This window comes from Hyaena hyaena, unplaced genomic scaffold (assembly GCF_003009895.1).
Source record: "Hyaena hyaena isolate Hyena2069 unplaced genomic scaffold, ASM300989v1 scaffold_908, whole genome shotgun sequence".
NCBI lineage: Eukaryota > Metazoa > Chordata > Mammalia > Carnivora > Hyaenidae > Hyaena > Hyaena hyaena.
In genome coordinates this window covers 724,877-750,836 of record NW_024081544.1, presented here as the reverse complement: position 1 = coordinate 750,836, position 25,960 = coordinate 724,877, and the positions used below count along the sequence as shown (strand labels likewise).

The 25,960-nt window shown below is 38.0% G+C and overlaps 1 protein-coding gene across 3 annotated transcripts in view; it reads right to left on the bottom strand.

The window, feature by feature from the left end:
* Positions 1–3,082: 3,082 nt before the first annotated feature.
* ARL15 (ADP ribosylation factor like GTPase 15) overlaps positions 3,083–25,960 on the bottom strand; it is a 201,383-nt gene continuing 178,505 nt past the window's right edge. For 2 of the 3 annotated variants that reach the window (XM_039220796.1, XM_039220798.1), the window contains exons 4-5: positions 3,954–4,162; positions 3,083–3,622 (exon numbers count right to left, since the gene is read on the bottom strand). In XM_039220796.1, the coding sequence (XP_039076727.1) occupies positions 3,551–3,622; positions 3,954–4,162 (281 nt within the window). In that variant the 3' untranslated portion in view covers positions 3,083–3,550. The remainder of the gene's footprint in view (positions 3,623–3,953; positions 4,163–25,960) is intronic. The other variant, XM_039220797.1, reaches the window with a different exon arrangement.

Genomic DNA, 25,960 nt, shown 5'->3' with positions numbered 1-25,960 from the left:
AAATGCATGACAGACTTGATTCAGTAGTTTTCATGTGCTATTTCTAAAAAAAGGTAAACATTTTTGAATTAAGGATATGGACAAATACCAATTCAGGTTAGGCTGCTGGAAGGTTAAACTATTTCTTTCATGCTGACACAAGGTGTCATTTTATAAGTCACGGTAATGCTCAATAAAACAAAAATAAGATTTTAAAAAGCTAGGAAGTAAAAGAGTCCGAATTGGCAATTGTGTAGAGGGAAAACAGGATTACAGTTATTGGTTACTATATCAACTTAACTTCTCATAAAATCCTCCTGATCTGTTAAATAACTTCAGAACTGAAGTATGCTCCCCTATGGGAGTTGTAAAACAAATTAGATACAATTACCATTCAGTACAAATAAAAAGCCAACCTATTTACCCTTAAGATGATTCTTGTTTTAAAGCCGCCTTATTTAAATTGGACGAGAATTTTCCCTAATGAATCAAGTGGGCCTCTTGACTTAATTATAGATTTTCATATTATATTTTCTATAGAGAAAAATAGTTGATATGAGTAAATTCTGGAAAACTGTGGTAACTACACCTCCCCAAAGTGAATACAACAAACATCTGTTGCAAGAACTGCTTGGCTTTCAGACAGTCCGTAAAGGGTGTTCGTTTTCCCAGTGTTTTGCGATTAAAAAAAAAAAAAGATTATTTATTAAAAAAACACGTTTCTACTATCAATTCTCAAGATGTAAAAACTTAAAAGGCTGTTGAGTTAAACACAGGTCATTACCAGGTTTATTACAGAAGGAGAACTATGCAATGTACAAGACTCTACTTGCATTCTAAAAGGGTAACAAAATAATTGGGCATGTTGCCCTCTGTCTGTGGGTTAGAAAGTAATTTTAACCATTGTCTTCCTTTCTTAACTCCATTCTCTACACAAACATTCCAACACTCAGAGCAGAGGAGAGGACTAAATATATATAACCTCCTGAGATTTTCATCCTCTGTTGGAATCCCATGGATAATTCAGCTTTCTCCTCTGGATCTTACCAGCTTCTAAATGCAACACTCTGTTATGCTCATTAGATGATAAATAAATTCTTAAAGTTTTACTGCAGGACAATTACAATTATTATTTTGTGTGTGTGTGTGTGTAATGCATTGAGCACAAAATGTAGTAATTTCAATGGGAGGAGGGCAAGAATCAATGAGCATTTATGACTCATCATCTTTTCTTCGCTGCATCAAAGAATTGTTCAGTGCTTCTGGTAAACTGAATGCATTTTCCTTGATTCTGAAAGAATAGAATTTTGCCTCAAACTCACAGCTATACTGCAAAGTAAAAATCCATCTTTTTAGCTTTTGAAAATTACAGGAAGTGCACACGTATTAGCAGGTACAAATGAATAAAAATGTTATAAGCAACAGAGCACAGGGGCATGTAATACCTTTACAAGAAGGAAAGGAGGAGGAGCAAACAGAAGGCCACGTCTGAACATATTTCAAATGACACATTAGTATGCATACTTTTAAATCTTCCACTCTCTCTGCTACGCAAACCTACTCACAACCATTTTGAGATGACTGTTTATTATAAGTTTCAGTATTTATAATTCCACTTTTACACTAACTTATTAATCAGGTATCGATCCCTAAAACATTCCTGGAAGCATTTCAACAAGGCATTGGTAACACACTATTCTGAGAAACCTCTGTCATTTAAGTCACGAGCAGAATAGAAAGCTTCCTTTTTTTTTCCTGCCAAATCCAACGTATGAGCACTCCGTTATGTTTCGACAAGCTTCAAGATCTCTAACAGAATTTGTCCACATCTTCAATTATAATCTAAAATGTTAACGTCCACATGTACAGTATGTGTTCATACAACCATAGGGATAATACCTTAAACAGTCCTCCCAATGCTCTTTGCAAATTCCATTACAAGCAAAAGTTCTGAGGAAAAGTCATTTAAAATTGATAAAAATAGAAAGTCCAGTCATACATGATCCAGGACACACAAATTTTGAATAATTTTCAAATCATTCTGTTTATTCTATATTTAAAACCTCTGTCTCTCTAAAAGATGAATCACAAAAAGATATTTGCCCATTTCTTAGGAAAGATACTACCCAACACACAAAAGGCATATTCTGAAGCAATTAATTGTTAAAAGCTTCCTTTCTTCAAGGCGACAGTCTTTAATTTCTATGGAGAATTACCCTGAGTTATCTATCTGGTTTCAAAAAAAATTAGTTTCAATTTTAAGATGTCTAAAGAAAAGTTTCTTAAATTTAAAAGAAAAAATTCAGGTATTGTACCTAACTTGAATAGTGATTTGAAGTTGTAAGGTCACTTGTATATGTATTTTATGTTTTATTATAGATGTATTACATATTATTTATGTACAAAATATTATATTGTCTATTTGTATTCTGTAATGCATACATATATTTCCCCACAATATAGCTCAGAACAATGCATTTTCAGCAAGTATCTTATAATTTAGAACACTCATAACTACCTATGATTAGGCACTATTATATCTACTTTATAGGCAGGAAAACTGGTGCTGAGAAATTAAAAGATCTACCCAAAGTCTTAAGAACAGATCAGGAAGGCACCACAAGTTCCGTACTGAAGATCTGCACATTAATGACTCTGATTTTCATTGCTTTGTTTCTACCTTTATTACTTAATATTATCTATAAGATATTTCATAAAATCTAAAAAGGAAAAAGGTGCCTGCTGACTACCTAATAATGAATGAAGCAACAAAAGACAGGCACGAATTCTATTTAGTAAGAAACCCTTGCCTTCTTTACGATTTTTCTAAGACTTAAATGAAAACTGTCTTGATATAGTACCTCTTCTACTGCTTAGTACTTTAAACTTCAAAGTAAATTATCTAAAACTATCCACTCAAAAAAAAAAAAAAAAAAAGCCTGCATTATTCCCATTTTACTGATGGGAAGACAAGCCAAGGAACAAAGCTCTTTGCAGGCATCCCACAGTAAGTGTGAAACAAGTCTGGAGTTAGAACATCTTAGGTCCTTGACTCCTCATCCTATGTTTCAGACTACTGAAACATACTACACTACTACTACTACACCCTACTACTAACACTACTACAGAGCAGTGTTACTCCTATTAATTATAATATTTCAAAGTCACTACAGGAAGCACACAATTTTCTGAAGGAGGCGGGAGAAACCTACCTTGAAAGTTACAGGTGTAAATGAATACACAGAAAGTCTTTATTTCACTGTACTTTGGTTACAATTCACTACAATTCAAATTTTAAAAATTATCCACCTATCTTATTCCTCCAGTATCCATCAATCAGAAGCTCTGCTGGGTCAGACATTGATTTTTTTTTTTTCTTTTTTGGTCCAGAACTAGACTCATGCTTTTATAAGAGAGATACATGCTAAGAAATGAAATTAAATGAGGAAGATAAAGAACAGGTCCATAGTAAAGTGTATTTGGTGGCATGGAACTTGCAAGATAAGACATCAATTTTCAGCCTGGCTGGTTACAGAATAGGACTCATTGCTTCTAGTCAACAGTGAGCATTTCAGAAGGACAAGAACATGACATCTGAGGGCAAGTGATGCATGGTGACACGCATGAGGCATTTCTTGAAAAGCTGGAGAAAAGAAAATGAACTAAGTAAGCTAGCAGGGTAAGAAATATTAAATAACTAAGCCTTCAACCTTTTAAAATAGATGAGAAAAATATTCATATAAGTCCTCTAAGTTTTGCTAAAGTTAAAAAAAAAATGATGCTTTCCAAGTGGAGAAAGGTATACAAACAATTTCTACAGACTGATAGTCTTTCTACTTTCTCAGAAAATTAGGGTTTCATGTTGAAAAACACACAACCAGCATATTTCTACTTATAGACAGGTTTTCAGATTCCAATGTGGCAGCAAAAACACAGCAAACAAGACAAAGAGTTGTCACATTCATGAGACATACCTCTTGGACTGATCGAGCAGCTGGCTTGTCTTGATGATTGGCCAATATTAAAAAGGGTAAAGTGCATAACTGTGGGTGCTGAAGAGCTGAGTGCAGTTCATTCCTAGCAGTTTCTAAATCATCTTCTGAAGAGGCACTGTCTAATACAAATATTACCCCTTGAGATCCTTGGTAGTAGCGACTCCAATATTTCCGGATATTATCAGCCCCTGTCAAAAATAAAACAATATCCTTTTAAAAATAGCTTTCGGCAACTGAAAAATACTCAACAGTCCTGCTGGTGTTCCCAACAGTAATTCCTACTGGAAACCGTCGTAGCTTTTAAAAATTAAGTGCAGAGAACATGGTTGATGAGGACAAAGGCATGAGAGCCAACAGGTGGATGTGGCCTTGAAAGAGAATACCCGTTTTTCAGTCATTCTTCATACCTTTCTTAATCAAAATATGTCAGAAAGAACTAGGGTACTTTTTTTTATTGAAACTCAACATTTTTTTTTCTGATTTTGCTTCCTAGTCCTAAATAAAAACTACAGTCTTTATAAATTGAGTCTGAGCCTAACTCGGAGAGTATTGTAACCTAGCTGTTCACTGACGCTTCATCCCAGACAATGAACATGATCTTGAGGACAGTCTCTAAAAGAACTACTTGCTGATCAGGACAGCGTTATTTAATTTCATCTAGAAAGTGAAAACTAGCACAATACTTTTATGTATCAAAGTGCTGAGATCTGTGATGAATTTAAAACTTGATACATTTGCATAAATCCACTTGGCAAAGGGCATACTCATGGTCTTGATATGATGGAGTATTCATAAAAAAGACCTGGAAATTCTCATCATCCAAGGCCACGTCTTACTCCTCTTTGTATTTCCAACATCCAGCTATATATAACTTAAGGTTCAGTACAGGAAAGAGGAAGATGAGGGAAGGAGGAAATGAAATTATATACTAATTAAGCTTTATGGATTTTGAGACTAGAAAAACCTGTACAGACTATCCAGTCCAACAGTCTGAGGAAACTGGGGCCAAGAGAAGTGAAGTGACTAATCTCCATTCATGTGTCTAGTAAATCTCAAAACTGAGATTTGCATCTGAGTAGACAACCTGCTCAGGGAGGGCAAGGGCATGCCCTACTACATCAGGATGAGTACTTCTTTTACCTTCATTCTATTCATGAATAGTGTGTGTGTGTGTGTGTGTGTGTGTGTGTGTGTGTGTGCGCGCGCGCGTAGGGGGAGTGGGATTATTGGTTATACAACAAAAATTGGAGAAAGGTATTTCATTAATTATTGTATATGAGCAAGTCTTAACCAGTTAGTAACAACATGTTAGCCATTCATTGAATATTTAGCTTCTATGTTTGATATACTGCACCAAGTGTTAGGGATAAATAAGGACTGGAGTTGGTATACACCAACTGACAAGAGCCAAATATGTGCATATCTTCTCAACTCTACTCAATGATGTCATACTGACAGCTTCAAACTGGATAGGGTGGGAATATTTTCACCATCAAAATCAACAAAGCTATCATCAGGTCTTTTCTTCCCCTAAGGGCCAACACACCACTGGAGGGCACTAAGAAGCCCATATTTTTCTGTGAGAAATAGAAAAAAATAAAGTAATAAAGCTCTGGGAAGAGGTACTCATTAGGTGTCATGAGCACAAGAGATGAGGCATCTCAACTAGGCTCGGCAATCCTCTTAAATTACAGTTACCAAACAGCTATCATTTATTAGGCACTCCCTACACTCCAGGCACAGTGCTAGGTGTTTTTAAAAGAATAGCTCATAGAATTCTTACAGCCAACCTGAGATGGAGGTATAATTGACTCAGGATTTAAAACTTAAATTTCAGATTTTAAGATCCAGGGTATCCATCATAATACTATACTGAAATAATCAGCTATATAAGAACATCAAGGATATTTAATGTTGAATAACCTTAAATATGTAAAGACATGGGATGTGAACAGGGTTAATGCAGATCAGGCAACATCCAACCAAGAAAACAGAACACAACAACTTAAGCCCCAGCTTTAATATAGGTAGGTAGTTACATAAGTGATGGTCTAACTAAGAAAAGAACAGAGACGCTGAAATCAGCAACACTTTAAGGCAGGTTCCCCAGGCTCAGAGTCTGAGACCGCATTTCTTGAACACCTGGCTATAGACCGTGGTGTCAGGAGAAACCTGGAATGAAAGAAGCAAGCTAGAATTGGGGAAGGGGCCTGGCAAAGAAATCGTTTCAAAAATCTAGCCTCAGCCTGATCCAATGAGAAGCTCTAGACCATGGACTCAACCACAGAAGTTGTCCAGTCCAAAGACAAGGAGGCTGCTCTGCTATACGGTTGTACAGTCATTGGCTATGAGCCACCCCTAGGGAACAGGAGGGGGTAGGGCTGTGAGCTCATACTCTCCCAGACATATTTGGTTGAGGCAATTACTGTCAGCCAAGGGCAGCCCTCTGGAGAAGGGTACAGGTGTGAGTCATTAGCAGCCAATACTCGAAGCAGCTGGGAGATGGATGCACTGGCCCAGTAAAGGAGATCTGGGTAGGATACCAACAGCATCTGCTACAAGCTACATCCAGACATTATCCATATGCTAGAGAACCATCCATAAGCTTGAGGAGCAAAAGTAGCCGCAGCGTTACCTGATGGTAAATGTTTAAAACAACAATAATGCGTGCGTACATGTCTGTACATAAGTTTATCACAAATTTTACTAAAAGATGGGTAGCACACAATTTTATATAATACATACAACATGCTTTACTGTAAATTTTACAGAGCTCATTAATCTCACAAAACACTTTCATTGATTTTGACCAACTTTTGTAATCATAGCCAACCAATAGTTGCAAGTGACCAAGCGCAGTTCCAAAATAAATGTTGGTGGTACTCATAAGTGTTTTTACATGTATTAACTCATTTACTCTTGATCATCTTAAGAGGTAGGTACTGGTATGGATCTCATGTTTTTAATAACAAAACTAAGACATGAAACAGTCACATAATGTGGCCAACACCTAAAATATTTATCTAGGTCTAATGTGATTGAAATAGAAGGTTCATTGACTAGAAAGGTGATAAAACTCAACAAAGAACTCTATTACCACATAAGCCAGGAGGCAGAAGAAAGCAACTTATCAGAATAAAAGGTACCTAAGTGCCTATATATATTAATGCTCAGAGTGGGAACATGTCCAAGAACATTTCCAGACAATTAACTCAATGAATATTTTTAAGTACTATTCTATACAACTTACTGAGCAAGGACCTATAAGAAATATTTAAAACTCCATTATTCCCTTAGATCAAACCCTCAAATTCTTTAAAGTAATAGTTACTACAACAGCGCTGTTAATATATTGTAATAAGTACGGCCATAGCATTAGAGGGATGCAGAGAATCAAGTATAAAGAGAAGAATACTAGTTACACGTTTCAATGGAAATTTTCTATTGGAAACACATGGGACATATTCGAAATCTAACACATGAGGGTCATCTTTTTCAACAAGAAACTATTTCCATCTGCCACATTTAGGAGCTCATAAGACACCAGAAATGGTGAGACAAAATGGACCTAAGTCCAATGACTGTGTTGATGGATGAAACAAACCCAAAGAGAAATGCTGGAATTTCTTTAAATGTTCCTTCTCTGTCATACTATGTGGATGATACATTATTAATGCCAAAGACTCTTTTCTTTAGTCTCCTGCCACACAGCTATCTGTCCAATCTTAGCATGTCTAAAGTTCATCAACAATGGGCTTAGAATCTGAAATTCCAGTTCAGCCTTTTGCACAATGGCTTTGGTCATCAGGGCCAAAACCCAGAGTAGCCCAGGAAACCAGGAATGGGGTGAAGAGCAGTATCAAGTTGATTGGTCCAGCTGAGAGGACCTTAGATGAGCCATCAGATTAAAATGAGAAACTGATAGGTCATTAACCCAGCTGCCAGATGCTCTGAGAAGTGAGCCTAACTGCGAAAATTAGGAACACCGTTTAAGGTCCACATCCCAACATTCCTCACCCACAAACCAAGTTCAAAGGGAGTAACATATACAGGACATCACATCACAAATGGTCTGGGGCCACTCATTTTAATGACTCAATAGTGCATGCTCTTTTTCACTTAAATTGGTATATAAAGAGGTTAAACACCAAACCCAAACCTGGCCTATATTTTGTATTCGGATTAAAAAACAAAGGGTATGCTAACAGTGGAGAGGTTGGGGAGGTGAGGGTGTTACCCAGTGTCTGAATTACCCAACGTCCAATACTGCCTTACTGAAGGCTGTGAGGAGCCCTTGGTATCCTAAGAGTTCACTTGGAAAGTCAATCAACCAGGAGAGCCTGGTTCAAGCTACTACAAGAGGAAAGATAGAAGACAGGAGCATAAAGTGTCTTCATTATACAAGGTTCTTTTGTATGGCACACTATGGACAACTATGGCAACATTCTCCTTTTCATTAATTCCTCTAATGAATGTTTACTGAGCACCTGGCACCATCCCAGGCACTGGGGACACAGTAGCAAACAAAAAAGACAAAAGCTTCCGTCTTCATAGTGCTTACATTCTTTACCAGCAGAGCCAGCCTACCATTATAGAGGCTAAAAATGCCAATTATTTGTTTTCCAAGCTCTCCCTTCCGGCATGGACAGATGACTCAGTTTTGGCAAACTGGGACTCAACACAGGTCTGCTGGGAGCTTCTGGAAGAAATGTATCCCTCAAAAAAAGGGGAGACGCCCAAAGAGAGTGACCTCTCTCTTCTAGTGATCAGATTCCATTAGATAATAACCTTCCCAGCAATCTTGAAGGGGACATACCAACACACTAAGGAGGTCACAACGGGAAGACAGAAGGCCTGGTCCTTGAGAACACCGCTGAGCAGTGGTACCAACCACCTATAAGGACACTTTATTTTGTGAGCATAGTGAATGCCTAATTACTCAGGCCAATTTCAGACTATTTTATTATTTGCAGCCAAAAAGATGCTTAGCTCCCTTAAGTTAAAAGGCTATAAATAGGTTTTTTAAAAGAGTTTTTCTTTGAAAGATGAAACCAGTGAGCTAAACAAACAGGGATACACAGGAGTTAACAATACAAATAGTTGTTCAAAGTTGCCCGATGGAAAATTTGATCTCTAGACCAGTGATGTCTAACTGAACTTTTTGTGATTAAAAAAAAAAAAAAGCCACTAGCCACTGTGGCTACTGAGCACTTGAAATGTGGCCAGTGTAACTGAAGAACTGGATTTTATAAAAATTTATTTAAATTTGAAGGTTAGATGACATATGTGGCTAGTGGCTACTATGTTGGATAGTATGTTCTAGATATTCCTCTAACTTACTGCTACCTTGAGCAACTGCTAGAAACCCCTAAGAAGAGTTAGAGATCTAATCCTATCTCTGAAAGGGAAAGCCATGTAGCCATGCTGGTATTGGAGCAGGTGTGGTCACTCTGATCCACAGACAAGGGTGCCAAAGGGTGACACAATAGGCTAACCAGGGTGAGGGCGTCCACTAGGGTCAGCCATCCTCTCGTGGCACAGAGAGTCAGGATGGGGAGTCAAGTGTCTTCTCTTTCTATGCTCTTACCACGGTCTTAAGAAAATGGAGAATAAGAATATTTTCCCTCTGGAAAACTTAATGAGATTGGATAAATGAAACCGCTTTTGGAGAATTTCAACTTTAAATTAATTCTTCAAATTTTAGTGAAGGAGGATATATCCTCGGAACACAAGTTGCGTCAGCAGTATTACTTTAAGAAGAATGATTTCCAGCATAGGGAGAAAATGTTCAAGGGCAGGATGAGAGAAAGGACAGAAAAGTACTAATTTTAATTTTTTTTTTTTTTTACCCCTCCCATATAAGGAATCTTGGGCTTTCTGATGGGTGGTTCCTTCATTCTTTTCATCTTCTATACATCAGACCCACTCAATCTGCTTTTAAAAACTGAAATACTAAGAGTCCAGATGAACTAAGATATACACATCTAAACTCAAACTTTCATTATGGACTTCCCCGGCCCCAGCAAAAAGCACCAAAGTATTGTAAATTAAGCCCTCCTTAAATGGTCAATACAAAGTATAAAATTGTGAAGACTGAAAGTCAAGTTCTCTGAAGGGAGGTGTACTGTTCTATTTTGCTTTAAGAGTCAAAAAACACTCTAGATGACAGAATTTTAGAAAAATGAGAACTGATTAGTTCTTTATGAAAAACAAAAATGTGGCCTTCATAATCGAAGAATCACCACTGAACAGGATAAACCATTGAGCTGGAGAAGCCCAAAGTCCTCAGGCTCACAGTAAGATGAGCTGAGAACACCCACATAGAATATAAAAGAAGGTTCACACCTAGTCGTCATCCACCCCCGCCTCACCAACATATTACATCACATCTAACTTTGTAAAGGTGTTTATATACATCAACTCACTTAACTTTTTAGGAGTTATTATGCTTATTTAATGGATGAAGAAATTGGGACAGAAAGTTTAAGTACTTTTCTCCATATCCAGCTAATGAATGGCAGATCTAGGATTCAAATTTCGGACTATCTGATTCCAAAGACTGCTTCACAGAGTGTGGGAGGCTCCAATGAAAGGGAGAAGAGGAGAAAACACATTCCAGGGGGGAGGGAGTGGTTGGGAGCATAAGGTAACAGGAAATTAGGAGTGGGTAGGTGGTGGGGCACAGTGAAGAGAATGAACATGAGAGAAGTCTGAGCTGGTGGCAAGTAATGGCCAGTGTAAAGACAGAGTGTGGATGGCTTTGTAAGTGGAGCAGAGTCTGGGCTTGAGGCAGCAGCAAATGGGTAATTATTAGAGTTCTGGGGAACACTACCTGGCAGCTGGTCATGTCTTAAGGGTCCTGTTGACCATCCATTACCTGTTATAGTAATGTAATTACGGTAACCGTATTTAGGGAAGATAGAACTACCTACCCATATCTGAGCTTCTTCCAGTTATAAAGTTTCTAGATTTCATTAACTTATGTATATTTTATTTAAGGGAGAAAGAGAACAGGCATGCAAGCAGGGGTGAGGGACAGAGGAGGAGGGGGAGGGAGAGGGGAAGTGAGGGAGGGAGAGGGAGAGATGGGGAGGGGAGAAGGGGAAAGATGGGGGGGAGGGGGAGAGAATCTCAAGTGGGCTCGACATGGCGCTCAATCCCATGACCCTGGGATTATGGCCTGAGCCAAAATCAAGAGTCCAATGAGTGACCCAGGTGCCCCTAAGATTTCATAAACCTTAAAAATGAATACTCTCAACACTCCTGGACATACAGCTAACTGCAAATCTTGAAAAAGATTTGCTTAATAAGGTCTTCCTGTGTTTAGTGGAAATCTATGAAAAGATGTGGGCAAGAGAGTTCTTCTTTCTCCCAAATGGTGTGAGGGAGCCAGCACAGGAAATATGTAAACAAATAGGTTGTCTTCTTTTGGATTCCCCCAGTGCAATGGGTTTATTTAAGCTGTGAATGCAGGAAATACTAGTGGTAGAGTGAAGAAGTGGGGGAGGGAAAGAGTCCACCCACAAGAAGAGCTATCCAACCAGTGGACCACTGTGGGTAGCCTGAGCTTACTCATACTAGAACTGGGAGCCAGGCACCAGTGGGGAAGCATTTGGGTCCTCATCCATTTACCTCCCATTAGTGGTTGCTGGGGGAGGTTAGGCATTATTTTCCTAGCATTTCTAGCTTTTGCCAAGGCACTGAGGTCTCAATAATTCTTGAGAGTGAATGGACTAAGATCCTCTAAGGGTTTTAGAATAGTACATACTCGTTATCTTTAATATGCAATGGGGACCACTGAGATCTACTAAATCTCAGGCATATTTGGAATTTTTTTCCAGCAGAAATAAACATGTTACACTGAACCACCTTTACACTCATGTTATCTCATGTCTGAAGATAGGTCAGCAAGAGTTGGAAGCACATGGCAAAATTAAGAGGCCTATATGGGAATCTTACTAATCTCCTTGGTCTCATTATGTAGGAATTCTTACAGTGGTCATATGCTTTAGGAACTAGGTTATGACAATGTGTGCAACCTCGGAATCTACTTCAAATAGCACACCCCCAGAAAATTCTGAAGCAGGTGGTTCTCAGCTTACCTTTTAAAAAACAAAATGCCCAACAAAATCTGATGCACTAGCTGCCTTGTTCTCACCTTATCCTGTCCCTCAACAAGTATTCTGGATGTCCACGTTATTCAATGCACAACTGTCCATCAGTACCTTCAACGTCAAGACCTAACAACCGCAGCTGAGGACTATGCCTGCCATCTGACATCTGCCCTCCTCCATGTTCTCACTCTGGTCCATACCATCAACTGCTTTCCACCTGGATCACCAGAATGGCTTATCTAACTGGTCTGCATGCTTCTGTTAAGCCAGCACTCTGATTAAATTATTAATGCTTGTCCAGGAAACTAGCTCAAGCTGTATCACCACTCTGCTAAAAAAAACATCAAATGCCTATAATTTGGAATTCCCAAGCCACACGACTTAGCATTTACAGTTCTCGGTGATCTGCCTCTAGCTGACCATCCCTACCACTTGTTTCCATTCTGCTCCTTGTACCATCCACAAATGCAACTTGCTCTCTCCTAGACCAGACCAAGCTTTCACTCTCATGCCTTTGGTTGTGTTATTCCCTCTGCCTAGAGTTCCTGCCATGTTAGTTCTTGAACACTGAAACCCCTACCTGCTCGTCAAGGGCCAGATCACCTATTCCACCAAGCCTTCTGTAGTCTTCCAGCTGGAAATCATTTCTTGGAAAATTTTAATCTATTTCTCTTGGTTCTGTCTGTAATTCTTTCTACCTGTAGCAAGATATCTGAATGTGTATTTCATCTTCCTGGTTAGACCAAAAGAGACATCTGGGAGTTTTGTGCATTTATGTGTCTCATTTCCACACTCCGAATGCATCTAACACACTCTTACACAATCACTTTTTTTTTCTTTTTTTTTTTCAGTTTCCTGCCCCTTCTTTTTCCTCTATATTTTTTTTTTTTACAAATAGTTTATTGTCAAATTGGTTTCCATGTAACACCCAGTGCTCACCCCTACAAGTGCCCTCCTCCATGCCCATCACTCCCCTCCGCCCCCCACATCCATCAGTCCTCAGTTTGTTTCTCAACATTCAAGAGTCTCTCATGGTTGCCTCTCTCCCTTTCCCCCACCATTTCCCCCGTTCTTCTCCCCCATGGTCCTCAGTTAAGTTCCTCCTAATCCTCCTATACGTGCAAACATATGATATTTTTCCTTCTCTGCCTGACACAATCACTTTTTCAATGAATTGGTTAATCTTTTATAAAATGTTTCCTCAGATTTCTGACATGCAGAATGTAGAATTCACCGAACAAAGCATTTCATAAAGAAACAAGCGATATGTGTGCATGTGTGCGTATGGTAGTAGTTTGTTGGCTTAGCATGCAGTTTTTAGGTTTCTGACACATATTCTGTGAAGAATCACTCACCCGACATTTTCTATTGAAAAAAAATTTTTAATTCCACATACACAATAAAACGATTTCATAGCTTTGCCTTTCTTAGATTTCTGTTTCAGTATTTGGAAATGTGCAGCCACAATGTTGCATGTGCTAAGCACTGTACTCAAACACAAGTAAGAGCACTGCCCGGTGCTCTCTGTGATCCAACAGCCTGTCCCAATGTTCATGTTCCGCAGAGCAAGCAGCCTTGAGAACTGAAAGTGTGGAAAGAAAGAGCTGTGGGAAGAGTTGTGGGAAAATGTTCCCCTCTGGACTCCGGTAACAGCCCAGGGCCTACTGCCTAGAAGACCCACAAACCCAAGGTGATCACAATTTGCATGACTCCACATGTTTACTAAGCAGCAAATTCCTGAGCAATTGGCCTAACACAAAAAGCAAAAAAGCACATTTTATAGTATTCTGGAAAATCTGGTGGCCAGACTAGGAAAGCTAGTCTGGGAACAATTTTGTTGAAATTGCCATTGACTAAAGCAACAAATTGGCAAGAGCCACAACGAGAGTTTTCTGGCTGAAGTAGGGATTTCTTCCACAGTCAGGGTGAAAAATAATCTTTTCAAACTGCGGAAATGCTATAGCATTCTAGTGTTGCTTGCCATTCCCCCCACCAGGAGTTTTTATTCTAAAGTTTAACTTATACCAGCCATGTGACAAAATGGACAGATAATATGAGGTTCTAGATGAACATAAACTCATGGCCCACAGAAAAACTTTAAAACTATTTATAAGCTTTGACCTTCAAAGGTAGAATATTAGTCTCTCATTGTAATTTCTATTCTGTGATTAACTTGACCTCAAAAAATTACTAATAACCTACTCATGTAATAAAAACTTAAAGGAATTCGGTTTGATCCACAACATTTATTTGAACCCACCTCCATCTACCCTTTTGTCCTTTAATACTGTGTCATTCTTGATGGAAGGCTTATCACAACTCCTAAAAGGAGATTTCCGTTTTCTTGCATGGACTACTCCTTCCATTCTATTTGTTGCTACCCTATGGATTATACAAGTTAAGCAAGGATCCATGTTGAGGCTTAAGCACAGAAGAGTGAGGAGCAAAAAAAAACATCCAGGCTTCAGAGAAATGACACCAGTGTTTAAAAATGTACATAAGCTAATATATATCATAGTCTGAACTATGCAATTGGGCAAGTCAACGCACTTTACAAATCATAAAATAAATATGGGCAGTTGTCAGCATAGGGATCAGATTATGCTCCAAAACTTTTGGAAGGCTCCAATTTTTTTCAAAATTTGGCACACAATTTTCCTTGAAAACAAGCCAGTACACTGAAGTTGGGTTTAGTCATGAAAGGCAGGTTAGCTCTGATAGAGGGTAGGACAGCGGAGTGATTTGTATGCATTCTGAAGTCAGACTTACTGGGTTCAAAACCTCTTCTGCTATATGTTGCCTTAGTGACCTTGGATAAGTGGTTTGTTTTAAGCCTTGGTTTCTCTTAGAACAAAAGGGAAAAAATAATACTTAGGTACCCAATAGGACTGTAGGGATTGAATCAGAAAACTCATTTGGCATATGGCTTGGAATGTTCTATATGCTCACGAAATGTAGTTCATAGTGCTTGGAATATTCTATATGTTCAGTAAGGCTATAACTTACTGAACCATAGAACTAACCTAAATGCCTCAGTCAGGAGGTTTTGCATCTGTCTATGACCCACTCTGTCACACTCATAGTTTTTTTGTAGCTTTTCCGTAAACATGCCAGTTTCACCAGGTCTCTATCCATCAACTTTGCTAAGTCTACTCAAGATCCTCCTTGCCTGGTGGGTTCACTGCTATGCCTCCAGGTGTTTGCGCAGACTCTGGCACAGAACAGGCTCTCTGTATTTGTTGATGAAGTAAGTGAAAGAAAGGATGAATACGTGCATTATTGGTCCATGGGTTTGAGCACAAACCGTCTCATTTTTACATAGTCTAAAATACCCTTCACTGCTCCCGCCCTTCCTTTCATAATTCTTGTCTGAAATACTCTTCCCTCTGAGCTGCTTTCTAAAGCAGGGGAATTCCTTTTTGTCCTCCGAAGTACGCTTTCCCTGTGTCCTTCAAAGCTGCCATTATAAAGGGAAAGTGGCGAGAAGATCACTCCACTTGAGACAATTCCAAATGAATAAGCTCTGTAACCACAGCTGGATGAACCACTCATTAAAATGTCCTTAATCAGACTTCCTTTTTTTTTTTTACACAGTTACTATATACTTAAAAGAGATTAGCCTACTACATCACACATACCATTAAACAGATTTTTTTCACGTGTAGCTGTATCACTAAATCAATAATCCCCAACTTTCTGTCTTAGAAGTTATGCGATGTCTCCGATTATCTCAAGATGTAAGCAGAACTCTCAAAATGAAATTAATTTTAATTAATTTTCAAGTATAAGTCTGTATGTATCATCTAGCACTTGGGGACAGAAGGTTACAGAAAATAGTGTCACTGCATAAAACGATTAGGAATCAGTGCATTAGCCAAAGAGAAGACAAATGAATTTGAAACATTGCCTGAGGTCAAGCACTTCACTTCCAAATAGTTTCCCATGAAGAACACAGTCAAAAGAAAAGAGACAGTGTGATTTAAATGATGCTAAGCCTACTGTCTGCTTTTTATTTAGATTGGTATAAAGAATATAGTTGCCTGAGAAAGAGAAGAGATTATATGAAAGAAATATTTATTAGGTATCCCAGCATTCCACAAAGCTGATATTCTTAAAGCTGTGATATTAGACTAGGGCTTAACTTCAGAGCTAATGAGGACATGTCACCCCATGCATGTCCTCATATTTTAGGTAAGTGAAACAACTGTAGGATGGACATATATAAAAGTATGCCTATCTGACAGAAATAAGATCAGTGTCCTTGACAACAACAACAACTATTTTCAACACATTTATCATATACCATTGCTATTTTGAACAGTTTCTCTTGTATACAAATGGCTAAATCAGACATAGCAATTAGGAGAGGAAGAACACACTATCTAACCCATCCCCATTCTTTGGTTTTGTGTTCTTCAAGATTTATCCCTTCTTTAATTAGGAAAATGATGGCCTTGCCATAAACCTCAAGCATCAGATCATTTCATTCAGTGCACACACTTACGTGAACACACACATGAACACAGACTTACACAAATCAACCTAAGGTTATGTATCTTTGTAAATAACCAATGTTGAAAATGCTTTCTGCATAAAAATAGGCAATACAGGGAGCCTGGGTGGCTCAGTCGGTTGAGAGCTTGTTTGGGATTCTGTGTCTCCCTCTCTCTCTGCCTCTTCCCCTCTTGTGCTGTCTCTCTCTTTCTCTCAGAAAGTAAATAAACATTAAAAAGTTAAAAACAAAAAAAAAGAATAACCCACATTTTTTATTTCCATAAAGCCAGAGACCATATCTCTTCTTTCTTTTTACCTACAATATTGGAGTCACAGGAACTCAAATACAAGATTTCTGAGTTAATAACGTGAGGAAGGTTCTGTCAGGAAAAGCACAGGGTTATCCCAATGGAAATAATGGAAAGTCTCACAGAGACATTAACAGCAAAGGCAGCCTCTTTGATGGGAGGCAGCCTCTGAGATGGCTACCAGTGACTCCCACTTCTTGATACTGAGGCCTTTGCGTAATCTCCTCCCTTTGAGTGTGGGATGGTCTAGTGCCTTACTTCTAACCAACAGAAAATGGTAAAGGTGATGGGATGTAGCTTCCATGAGTAGGTTACAAAGGACTGTAACTTCCATTTTAATAACAGATTAGCTCCACTGCCTTCTCAGCCAGGATGCTTTTACGAAGCAAACAGTTAAACTGCACAGGCACACGTGCCAAGAAAGCGAACACATTCTCTGGGCAGCACGTGGCCCTCAATCTAACCAACCCTGAGGAAATGAAATCCACCAAGAAAAATGTGATCTTAAAAAGGGATCCCTTTTATGGCCACATATTTCATTGTATAGATATACCACATTCTGTCTATCCATTCATCTGCTGACGGACATTTTGGTTGTTTCTATTTGGCTATGGTGAATAGAGCTGCTATGGATACTGATGTACAAGTTTTTGTTTGAACACCTGTTTTCAATTCTTTTGAGTATATAACTAGGGGCGGAGTTGCTGGGTCACATGGTAACTCTATATTCAACTTAAAAAAATAAATTTTTTCCTCGATAAGTCTCTAAGTTTTCGATCAATTGTTACATAGTGATAGATAACAAAGTCAAAAAAGAATCTACAGTTAGATCGAAACTTCCAAAATGAGAATTAATGAACGAAAAGGGGGAAAAGACACCCTAAGTCTTACTGACAACTCATTATTGCTCTACATAAATAGCATCCACTAATTTCTCAACATGGTTCTCTCAAAGATGACATTTAAAAAAAACTGTGAGGGCTTATTGAGTGCCACGTACTGTGCTCTACTGTATAGGTAGGAACATGTAAGAGACATGGTCTCTGCCTTCAGAGTGCACAGATCTCCAGTTAAGAATTCTGATTTTCCCCAGAATTCTTTCTTCTCACTTTACACATCCTCCTTAGAAATGCCTTTCCTCCTGTTTCATTTACCTCTACTATCCTGAAGACAGTCCATTCAATCACTCTTATCTAATTTTCTCCAAAGCACCAATATTCTGATTTCTTACAGTCTATCATATATCCCTTCTAAAGCTTCCCAGGTAATTTAAACTCAACTTGTCCCCTTATGAAGCCATTCTTGCCACACACTCTTTTCTAAACCAGTCTTGTAGATTCCCTGCCTAGGGATTGACGGCCACTCAAAGTATGAATCTTAAGAGTCATTCTTGGGGCACCTGGGGGCTCAGTCAGTTATGTGTCCAACTCTTGGTTTTGGCTCAGCTCATGATCTCACAGTTTCATGAATTCAAGCCCTACATTGGGCTCTTCACTAGCATCAAGGAGCCTGCTTGGGAATCTCTGTCTCCCTCTCTCTCTGCCTCTCCTCTACTCACGCAGTCTCTTAAAATAAATAAATACACTTTAAAAAGAGTCATGCATCCACTTTACCCTCTGTGTAAGTGCCAAGCTCTTGGACACTTGAAACTTCACCATGCATTTTTCCTGTGTCCCCCCTGCTCCATTCATGTCTTACCTTAAAAAAAAAAAAAAAAAACACCTATGCACTTTACAAGTCTACATCTAAACATCTCTGGTGAAGCCTTCCTTCATTTTTACAATAATGCTGTCTCCATCCTTTGTTATTCTAGAGCAAACTGTATATCCCTTGAATGTTAGGATACCTGTAACATTGAAAGTATTTCTATATGTCCAGTTCCTTATGATTGTCCTGGACTGACCATCTATACCAAGTCTTTTGTCATATTAAGGACCTAGTATAGGAACAGGCATATAGTCTTCTATCAATTTAAGTGTGAATTAAAAATAATCACCTGATTTATATTACTCATTCACTTAATCAACTAACAAGTATTTATTGAGTGACATCTATGTCCCAGATTAGCTCAGGGCACCAGGAACACAGCGGCCTGCCTACCAGGTAGATGTGGCCCTTGCCTGACTCATGAGCTCATAGTCTAGTAGGTCACTGAATTGTTAATATCTTTATGACATGATGTCATTTAGCCTTCAATTTACACGTGCTGCAAAGTATTTCCCATAACAGCATATTTCTTCTGATCCTTAAATAACAGTTTGAAAGTTAAGTTTTTTTGGAGGAGCTATAAATAATTTTACTTCCAATGTCATTACTGCATTAAAAAAAAAGCCAACCCCCCCCTTGCAGTCTCAAAACATATATGACTGTACAATGTATCTAAACATATTTGGGTTCCCCAACCAAACATAACACAGCTAAAATCCAGGAGCCACAAGGCAGAATAGAAAGGCCCCAAATTAACATTCTACAGCTCACATGCTTAACCACTCTAAAAAGTCCCTCAGGCCCACACAAAAATCTTGCCTAGGAAAAAAAAATGTCATCACACTTAGTTTCTTGGCTCCCTGCTCAGAGCATATTAGAAGTAGTAAATCATTATGTGGGAGACAGAGGAGAAATAGAAACCACCGGAGACAGGCATGTGGACAGTAGCAAGAAGAGACAGCTACAAAATAAAGCAAATCAGAAAAATCAGAACATTTCATAAGAGAGACAAGATCAATATCTATGAAATTAAAAGAAAAAAAAAGACAAAGACTAGAAATAAAAGGTATAGCAGGTCTCAGATCTAATGCAACATGGCAGAGTCATCTACTTCCCTCTGGACAATATTGTAGGGTTTCTGATTTTCATCAAATAAATGATGCATTATACTGATATTTTCATTATTATTAATTTAGAACATATACAAGTAACCAAAAAAGTATGGTGAACACCATCACTGAGCTTTGACAACTGTCAATTCTGGCCAATCCAGCCTTAACCCTAATTCCTCCTTCAATATTATTTTGAAGCAAATCTCTAGTGTCATATGATTTCATGCGTAAGTATTTTGGTCTATGTTCCTAAAAGATAGGGTTTTTAAAGACATAATCAAAATATAAATTACATATAAAAGAAATTCACAAGTCCTTAAAATGAAATATCCAGTTGTTCAATATCTCTGTACTAAAACTGTAACCACAGCTGTTTCTGAAACGTCCCAACTGAGATGCTACTATGAAAAGTGTAACATACAAGAATTTCAAAGTCTTACCATTAAATTGTCAGGTTTTCAGTCTATTCTCAGTATTAAGATGTCTTAATATTTCATCAAAACCTATTTTTATACTCTTAATTAGTTTAACTGGTTAAATGTCAAGAGAGATACAGTAAATGTTCTCTAAGAAACACTTTTTTTGGGGGGGGGCGGCTAATGTGACAGCTAATGGAACTAATAGTATTTTAAACTTGTTTCTTTAAGGGAAGACCTTTTACGGAAAAATCATTCGTTAAGATAATTTTGTCTATACTCTACAACAGTTCTTTCAGATTTGAAGTGTAACTATTTGATTACTATTTCAAAGCCATATACTATATGCTAGTCCTCAGAAATTATCAAAGGTGGTCTGTTTACTTACTGGGGGACCACAGGGAACCTTGAGAGAATTTCATGTCACCATCTAGCTGCACCAGTACTGAGCCATAACTATTCTTCAAAAGCAAATAGGTCGAAACAAGTGCAGTGATACATATCTGAGAAATCTGAAATAACAGTGTGTGGTTATCACTGTTAACCACAATCTAGATAGGAAGTTAAAGAATTTGGAACACAGAGAGACTGGGATCTCTTCAAAAGACAAGGTTCTGAAGGGATAATAATATAAATAGGACTATAGGTACTTGAATTCTTGAATTGGGAACTGAAAACACATGGTACCTGTGAGGAAGAGTGTGTGTGTGTGTGTGTGTGTGTGTGTGTGTGTGTGTGTGAAGAGATAGTTCACTCAGTAGAAAGTTCAAAATAGCTTTAAACTGAAATCAGAGAGAAACTATCCCTTGATAAAATCTCACCTTCCTAACACGTACGTACGTCGGAAGGATTACAGATGTGTTGAAATTCTGGCAGCCATTAGGGTGTCCAGTAGTGCCTGGGGCATAATCCCCCCATTTCTTGTCATCACATCTTGCAGGAAGTGGTTTCTGTTTATCTCAATATGTCATAAAAATATTATTTCCCACACATCTAATGTGAAAAATATTCAGAAGCATTGGTCAAAATAGCTTAGCTGCCATTCGAGGCTCCCAATGGTCTAACCCAAGTGGTCACTTCTATCCTCAAATCTTTCCACACCACTTAGGAAATCTTTGCAGTGGCCAAAACGAACTGCTCACATTTTCATCTTATACCGATCATGTTCCCCAAATGCCACCGCCTCTGTCTTTCTCCTTGGCTGGGAATCTCCTCTCTATCTTTGAGCAAAATATACTCTCAAGTCCTGCATTAAAATGCCAACTGCGCCATAACCATTCTTTGTCATGCAATTGTATATCATCTTTTTCCTCGACTAAAGAGAGTAGTTATCCATAGTTTTTAATGTCATGTGTAACTTTCTATCTGGTACTATTTTTGTTTATGCAGTTTCTAGTTTGCCAACCAGAATCAAAGCTCTGACAGCTAAATTCAAGTCAATTCACTCCAAACAGTTTCAGAGCACCTTTTATAAGCTGAGAACTTTTTATACAAGGTGCAGAGGAATAAAAAATGTGGCTCTACCATCATCACAATTATTCAGCATTGTTCTTAAAGTTCTAGCCTATACAACAAAGCAAGAGATGGATGTAAGAGGAATAACCACTGGAAAGGACATAAAAATGACCATTATTTGTAGATAATGACTGTATACCTACAAAGCCAAGAGAATTCACTGGAAAACTTCAGACTAATAATATGGTTCCAAAAAGTGATTAGAAACAAAATTTAAATGTTTTAAAATCTTTTACTGTGACTAAAAATTTTAAACCCATGCAATAATAAAATATGCTAATATGGAAAAATCCCAACATTTGTACAAACAGTGCTTGTATAAATAAAGCACCAGATCATCTTTTTAGATAGGAAGACTAAATATAGTAAGTATTTCAATTCTTTCCAAATTTACTAGTGAGTTTCATGCATTACCAATCAAAATCTCAAGGGAATCTTTCAATCCAAAAATTTACCCTGGAGTGACTGGTATATAGAAATAAGCTTATTTTTCATATCAAAATGATAAAGACACAAAGAGACAGTAACAAAGGTGACTAATTTCAGTTATCCAAAAAAATGCAAACTGAAATTATATGGCACCATTTTTCAGGTAGCAAATTGCCTAAAAAAATCTAAATGATGATTTGCAGCAATAGGAAAGATGTATACAATAAGAGAATAGAGTCCTATATAGGAATGTATATCTGTGCAAGTTTTCTATAAAGCCATTTTGTACTAATTATTATTAAAGGCCTTAAAGTGTTTTGAATTCTATTTTAATATCTAATCTAAAAATCATTAAGTAACTCAAAAATATATTCTTTTATAAAATAATTGGGATAGATATATGTCAAACCTATACCAAAATATATAGGACAACAGATATATAAAAGATTTAGGAAGTTCTACCAAGGACACAGAAACAGAGTTAAATTATTTTATCATTAATAATTAGAAACTGTTGGGGCACCTGGGTGGCTCAGTCAGTTGAGTGTCCAACTTTAACTCAGGTTATGATCTCATGGTTCATGTCTAAGCCCCACATTGGGCTCCTTGCTGTCAGCACAGAGCACATTTCATATCCTCTGTCCCTCTCTCTGCCCCTCTTCTGCTTGTGCTCTCTCAAAAATAAACAAAACATTAAAAGAAATAATTAGAAACTGTCAAGCCAGGGAGCCTGGGTGGCTCAGTCAGTTGAGGATCCGACTCTTGATTTTGGCTTGGGTCATGATCCCAGGGTCATGGGATAGAACACCACATTGGGCTTCACGCTGGGTGTGGAGCCTGATTAAGATTCTCATATTCTCTCTCTCTCTCTGCCCCTCTTCCTCACTTGTGCTCTAAAAATTTTTTTAACTAAAGAAGTAAAAACAAATTGTCAAGCCACATTAAAGAGTCAAAATTACACACAAATCAGACTGAATTAGGAGTACAGACAGATGTGCTGAGGAAAATGAGGAAAAAAAGGTAAGTTAGTGACAGAACCCAAGGGAGACTGAATGGGAAATGTTGGCAGTACCGTAAGAGAACTGTTCATGGCCAAATACATGACTTGTCTAGTTATGCTAACAGTCCTGCCATCAGAGCCAGGGGTCATTAAACATGGCTGTAAAAAGCCCTCAGTTCTGATAAATGTCCGTATTATTCAGTTGACAATCTCATGGCAAAGAGGCATGAGAAAACAATAAAGAGGTCAAATCTCTGAATTTAATTGGTACCATCAAAGAAGAAATGATGGATGGGTTATTCTAGAGACCATAATATCAATAATGGTCATTTATGCTAGACTTCAGGGTTTCAACATATTCATTAGATGAGGAGGAGGAGGAAGAGGAGGAGAAAACCCAGCCCATGAGATTAATGGAGGATGAAGCTGTAAGAAGGGGAGAGGACAGTCAGGACTAAAACAAATTTTTACTGGTAAAAATGTTATGAAGAATAGATAAACAAGCAAACAAGGTGGGCTTAAAAGAATGATCTTAATCTGAAAAGAGTTATGAAAAGGTAAATGTGGAGTGAGGAAAGAGTGCATCAAGCTCCAGATCCAGACAGATTACATACCAAGATAGCAGAAAAACTCAGACATCATCACAAAACTCCTCTAAGCACTGCGACATAACCATGAAGAATGGGGAAGTTACCAGGAGACTGAGACGGGCAAATACCAACCCAGATTTTAAAAAAGGATGATCATGAGCCATCAATGAGTCACTAAGAAGTCTTTGACAATAATTGTCAGTTCCTTTTGGACTGGGTCACCAGGTTGGTACATTTTGGGAGTAGCACAGTATGAGATCATTTAAGCAAAATATTTAACAAGTCTCTTGCTGTATCCTTGGGCAAGAAAGAAAAAGTAAATCAGATGACAGGAGTTAGGCAGCATTATAAGTGACTTAACAGCCATCCACAAAAATTCATGGAACTGTGCCATGGAAGCGGCTGGGGTCTTCTACGATTTGCAACCCACCCCGGTTCTCCTAGCATTTACACATAAGTCTATTACAGCAATTATCACAGGGCACTGTAGTTCTATAATTACATGTCTGTTATTCCCCACAGCTTGTGAGCTCCCTAAAGGAATGATTACATGCTAGTCATCTTGTTATCCCTAGGAGAGAGCATAGGACTGGCTCAAGGCAGACAATCTGATACATGTTTATACATTTTAATTGAGTAAGAACTTTAAAGGTTCTTATTCAAAGGTTCAAGATTTACAGATGGCACAAGGCTGTGAGAAATTGCTAATATGTTGGATGACAGAATTTAAAAAAAGTCAAAAAGTTCTTGACGAGCTGGAACAATGAGCCAGTGCTTACATAATGAAATTTAATAGAGATATAAGTGATGTCTGGAGTTTGGAATTTTAAAAAATCGACTGTGCAAGAACAGAAGAGCCTGACTTAAACCAGCTGGGTATTTTGACAGCATATCCAACATGAACCAATGAGGTGCTAGGGCTTGGATTGTTGGCTGTAAGAGAAATGTAAGTGTCTGAAAGAAAAAATGTAGTCAGACCACATCTAGAACATCGCGCTTTTGGATACATGTTTTACGAGGGATTACCACAAAGGTGACCACCAGGATGGTGATGAACCTGGATACTATTATATAATATGGAAAAGAGTTGAAAAAAATGAAAGATATGTAGCTTGGAAGAGGATCTTCCAGAATATACGATAACAAGTTTCATGTTTCTGAATTACTGTGCAGTGAAGACATATTATTTGTTGAAAATGCTCCACAAAGCAGAAGAGGATCATTTTAACAAAGAAAGAAAAAGTTTGATTTTGGCAAATCATAATGGACTGTAATAATGACAACTCTTCAAATATGGCATATGAACATATACTTCTGAAACGGTGACTTCCTCGCCGTGGAAATATTTGAGACTGTATAGCCACACGTCAGGGATGTGAAGAGAGCCAATTCCTATCTGATATAACCAGATTGACTAAACAGCATCTGATTTAATATGGATAGTTTCAAGTTATTTTATAAAATGAAAGAGCTGAAGGACAGAATACCATAACAGGTCTTAAATGGCTTGTGAGTCTCATATCTGAAGGAAAAATCATACAGAATTTTCCTGACATTGCTTTTGAGAAGGGAAGGCCTTGGGCCACTGTAGGAAATACACCCATAACAAAGAGTGATGGTGGAGGGGCCATAAGGCACCGCCATGTCTTGTGTGTTCAGAACCCTCCACACGCCAGCAGGTATGGGAGACCAGGAGCTTTGCTTTGTTATATAGGTATACTACCAAATATAAAAATACACAGGCAACAAGAAGAAATTTTTAAACTCTATAACCATATCCTCCTTTTTTTTTTTTTTTTTTACAGACTCTCAGACTGATTTAAAACAATTTTTGCAGCAAAAAAAAAAAAAGTGTTGGCTAATAGACTATATTTAATATGCAGTTATTCAAGCCACCTTTCAGATACCTTCAATAGCCAGTTAAATCATGAGATACACACCTATTTGTTTCAGAATAATTCAAAATATAAGAATTCAAAAGCGATTTAAAATGTGACTTACGTCCAGTGAAATATAAGCAATTTTTCAACGCATCTTGACTCAATGTAAAATATCATCTGTTTTTGCAACAAACAAGCCTGTGCCATTAATCTTATGTTTCCAGCTGCAGCAACTCACATTTGAATTAAAACCATGAAATAGCATCACAGTGTCAAGATTCACACAAACTGATCTTTTAACAGATTGTGTGGGGGGGGAGCCCCAACCATACATTCAAAGAAGAATCTGGAGCCCATGTTACACAATAAAAACATCTGAAAGAGCTTAAGCGCAACAGCAGATAGAATTCTGGTTTTTGAG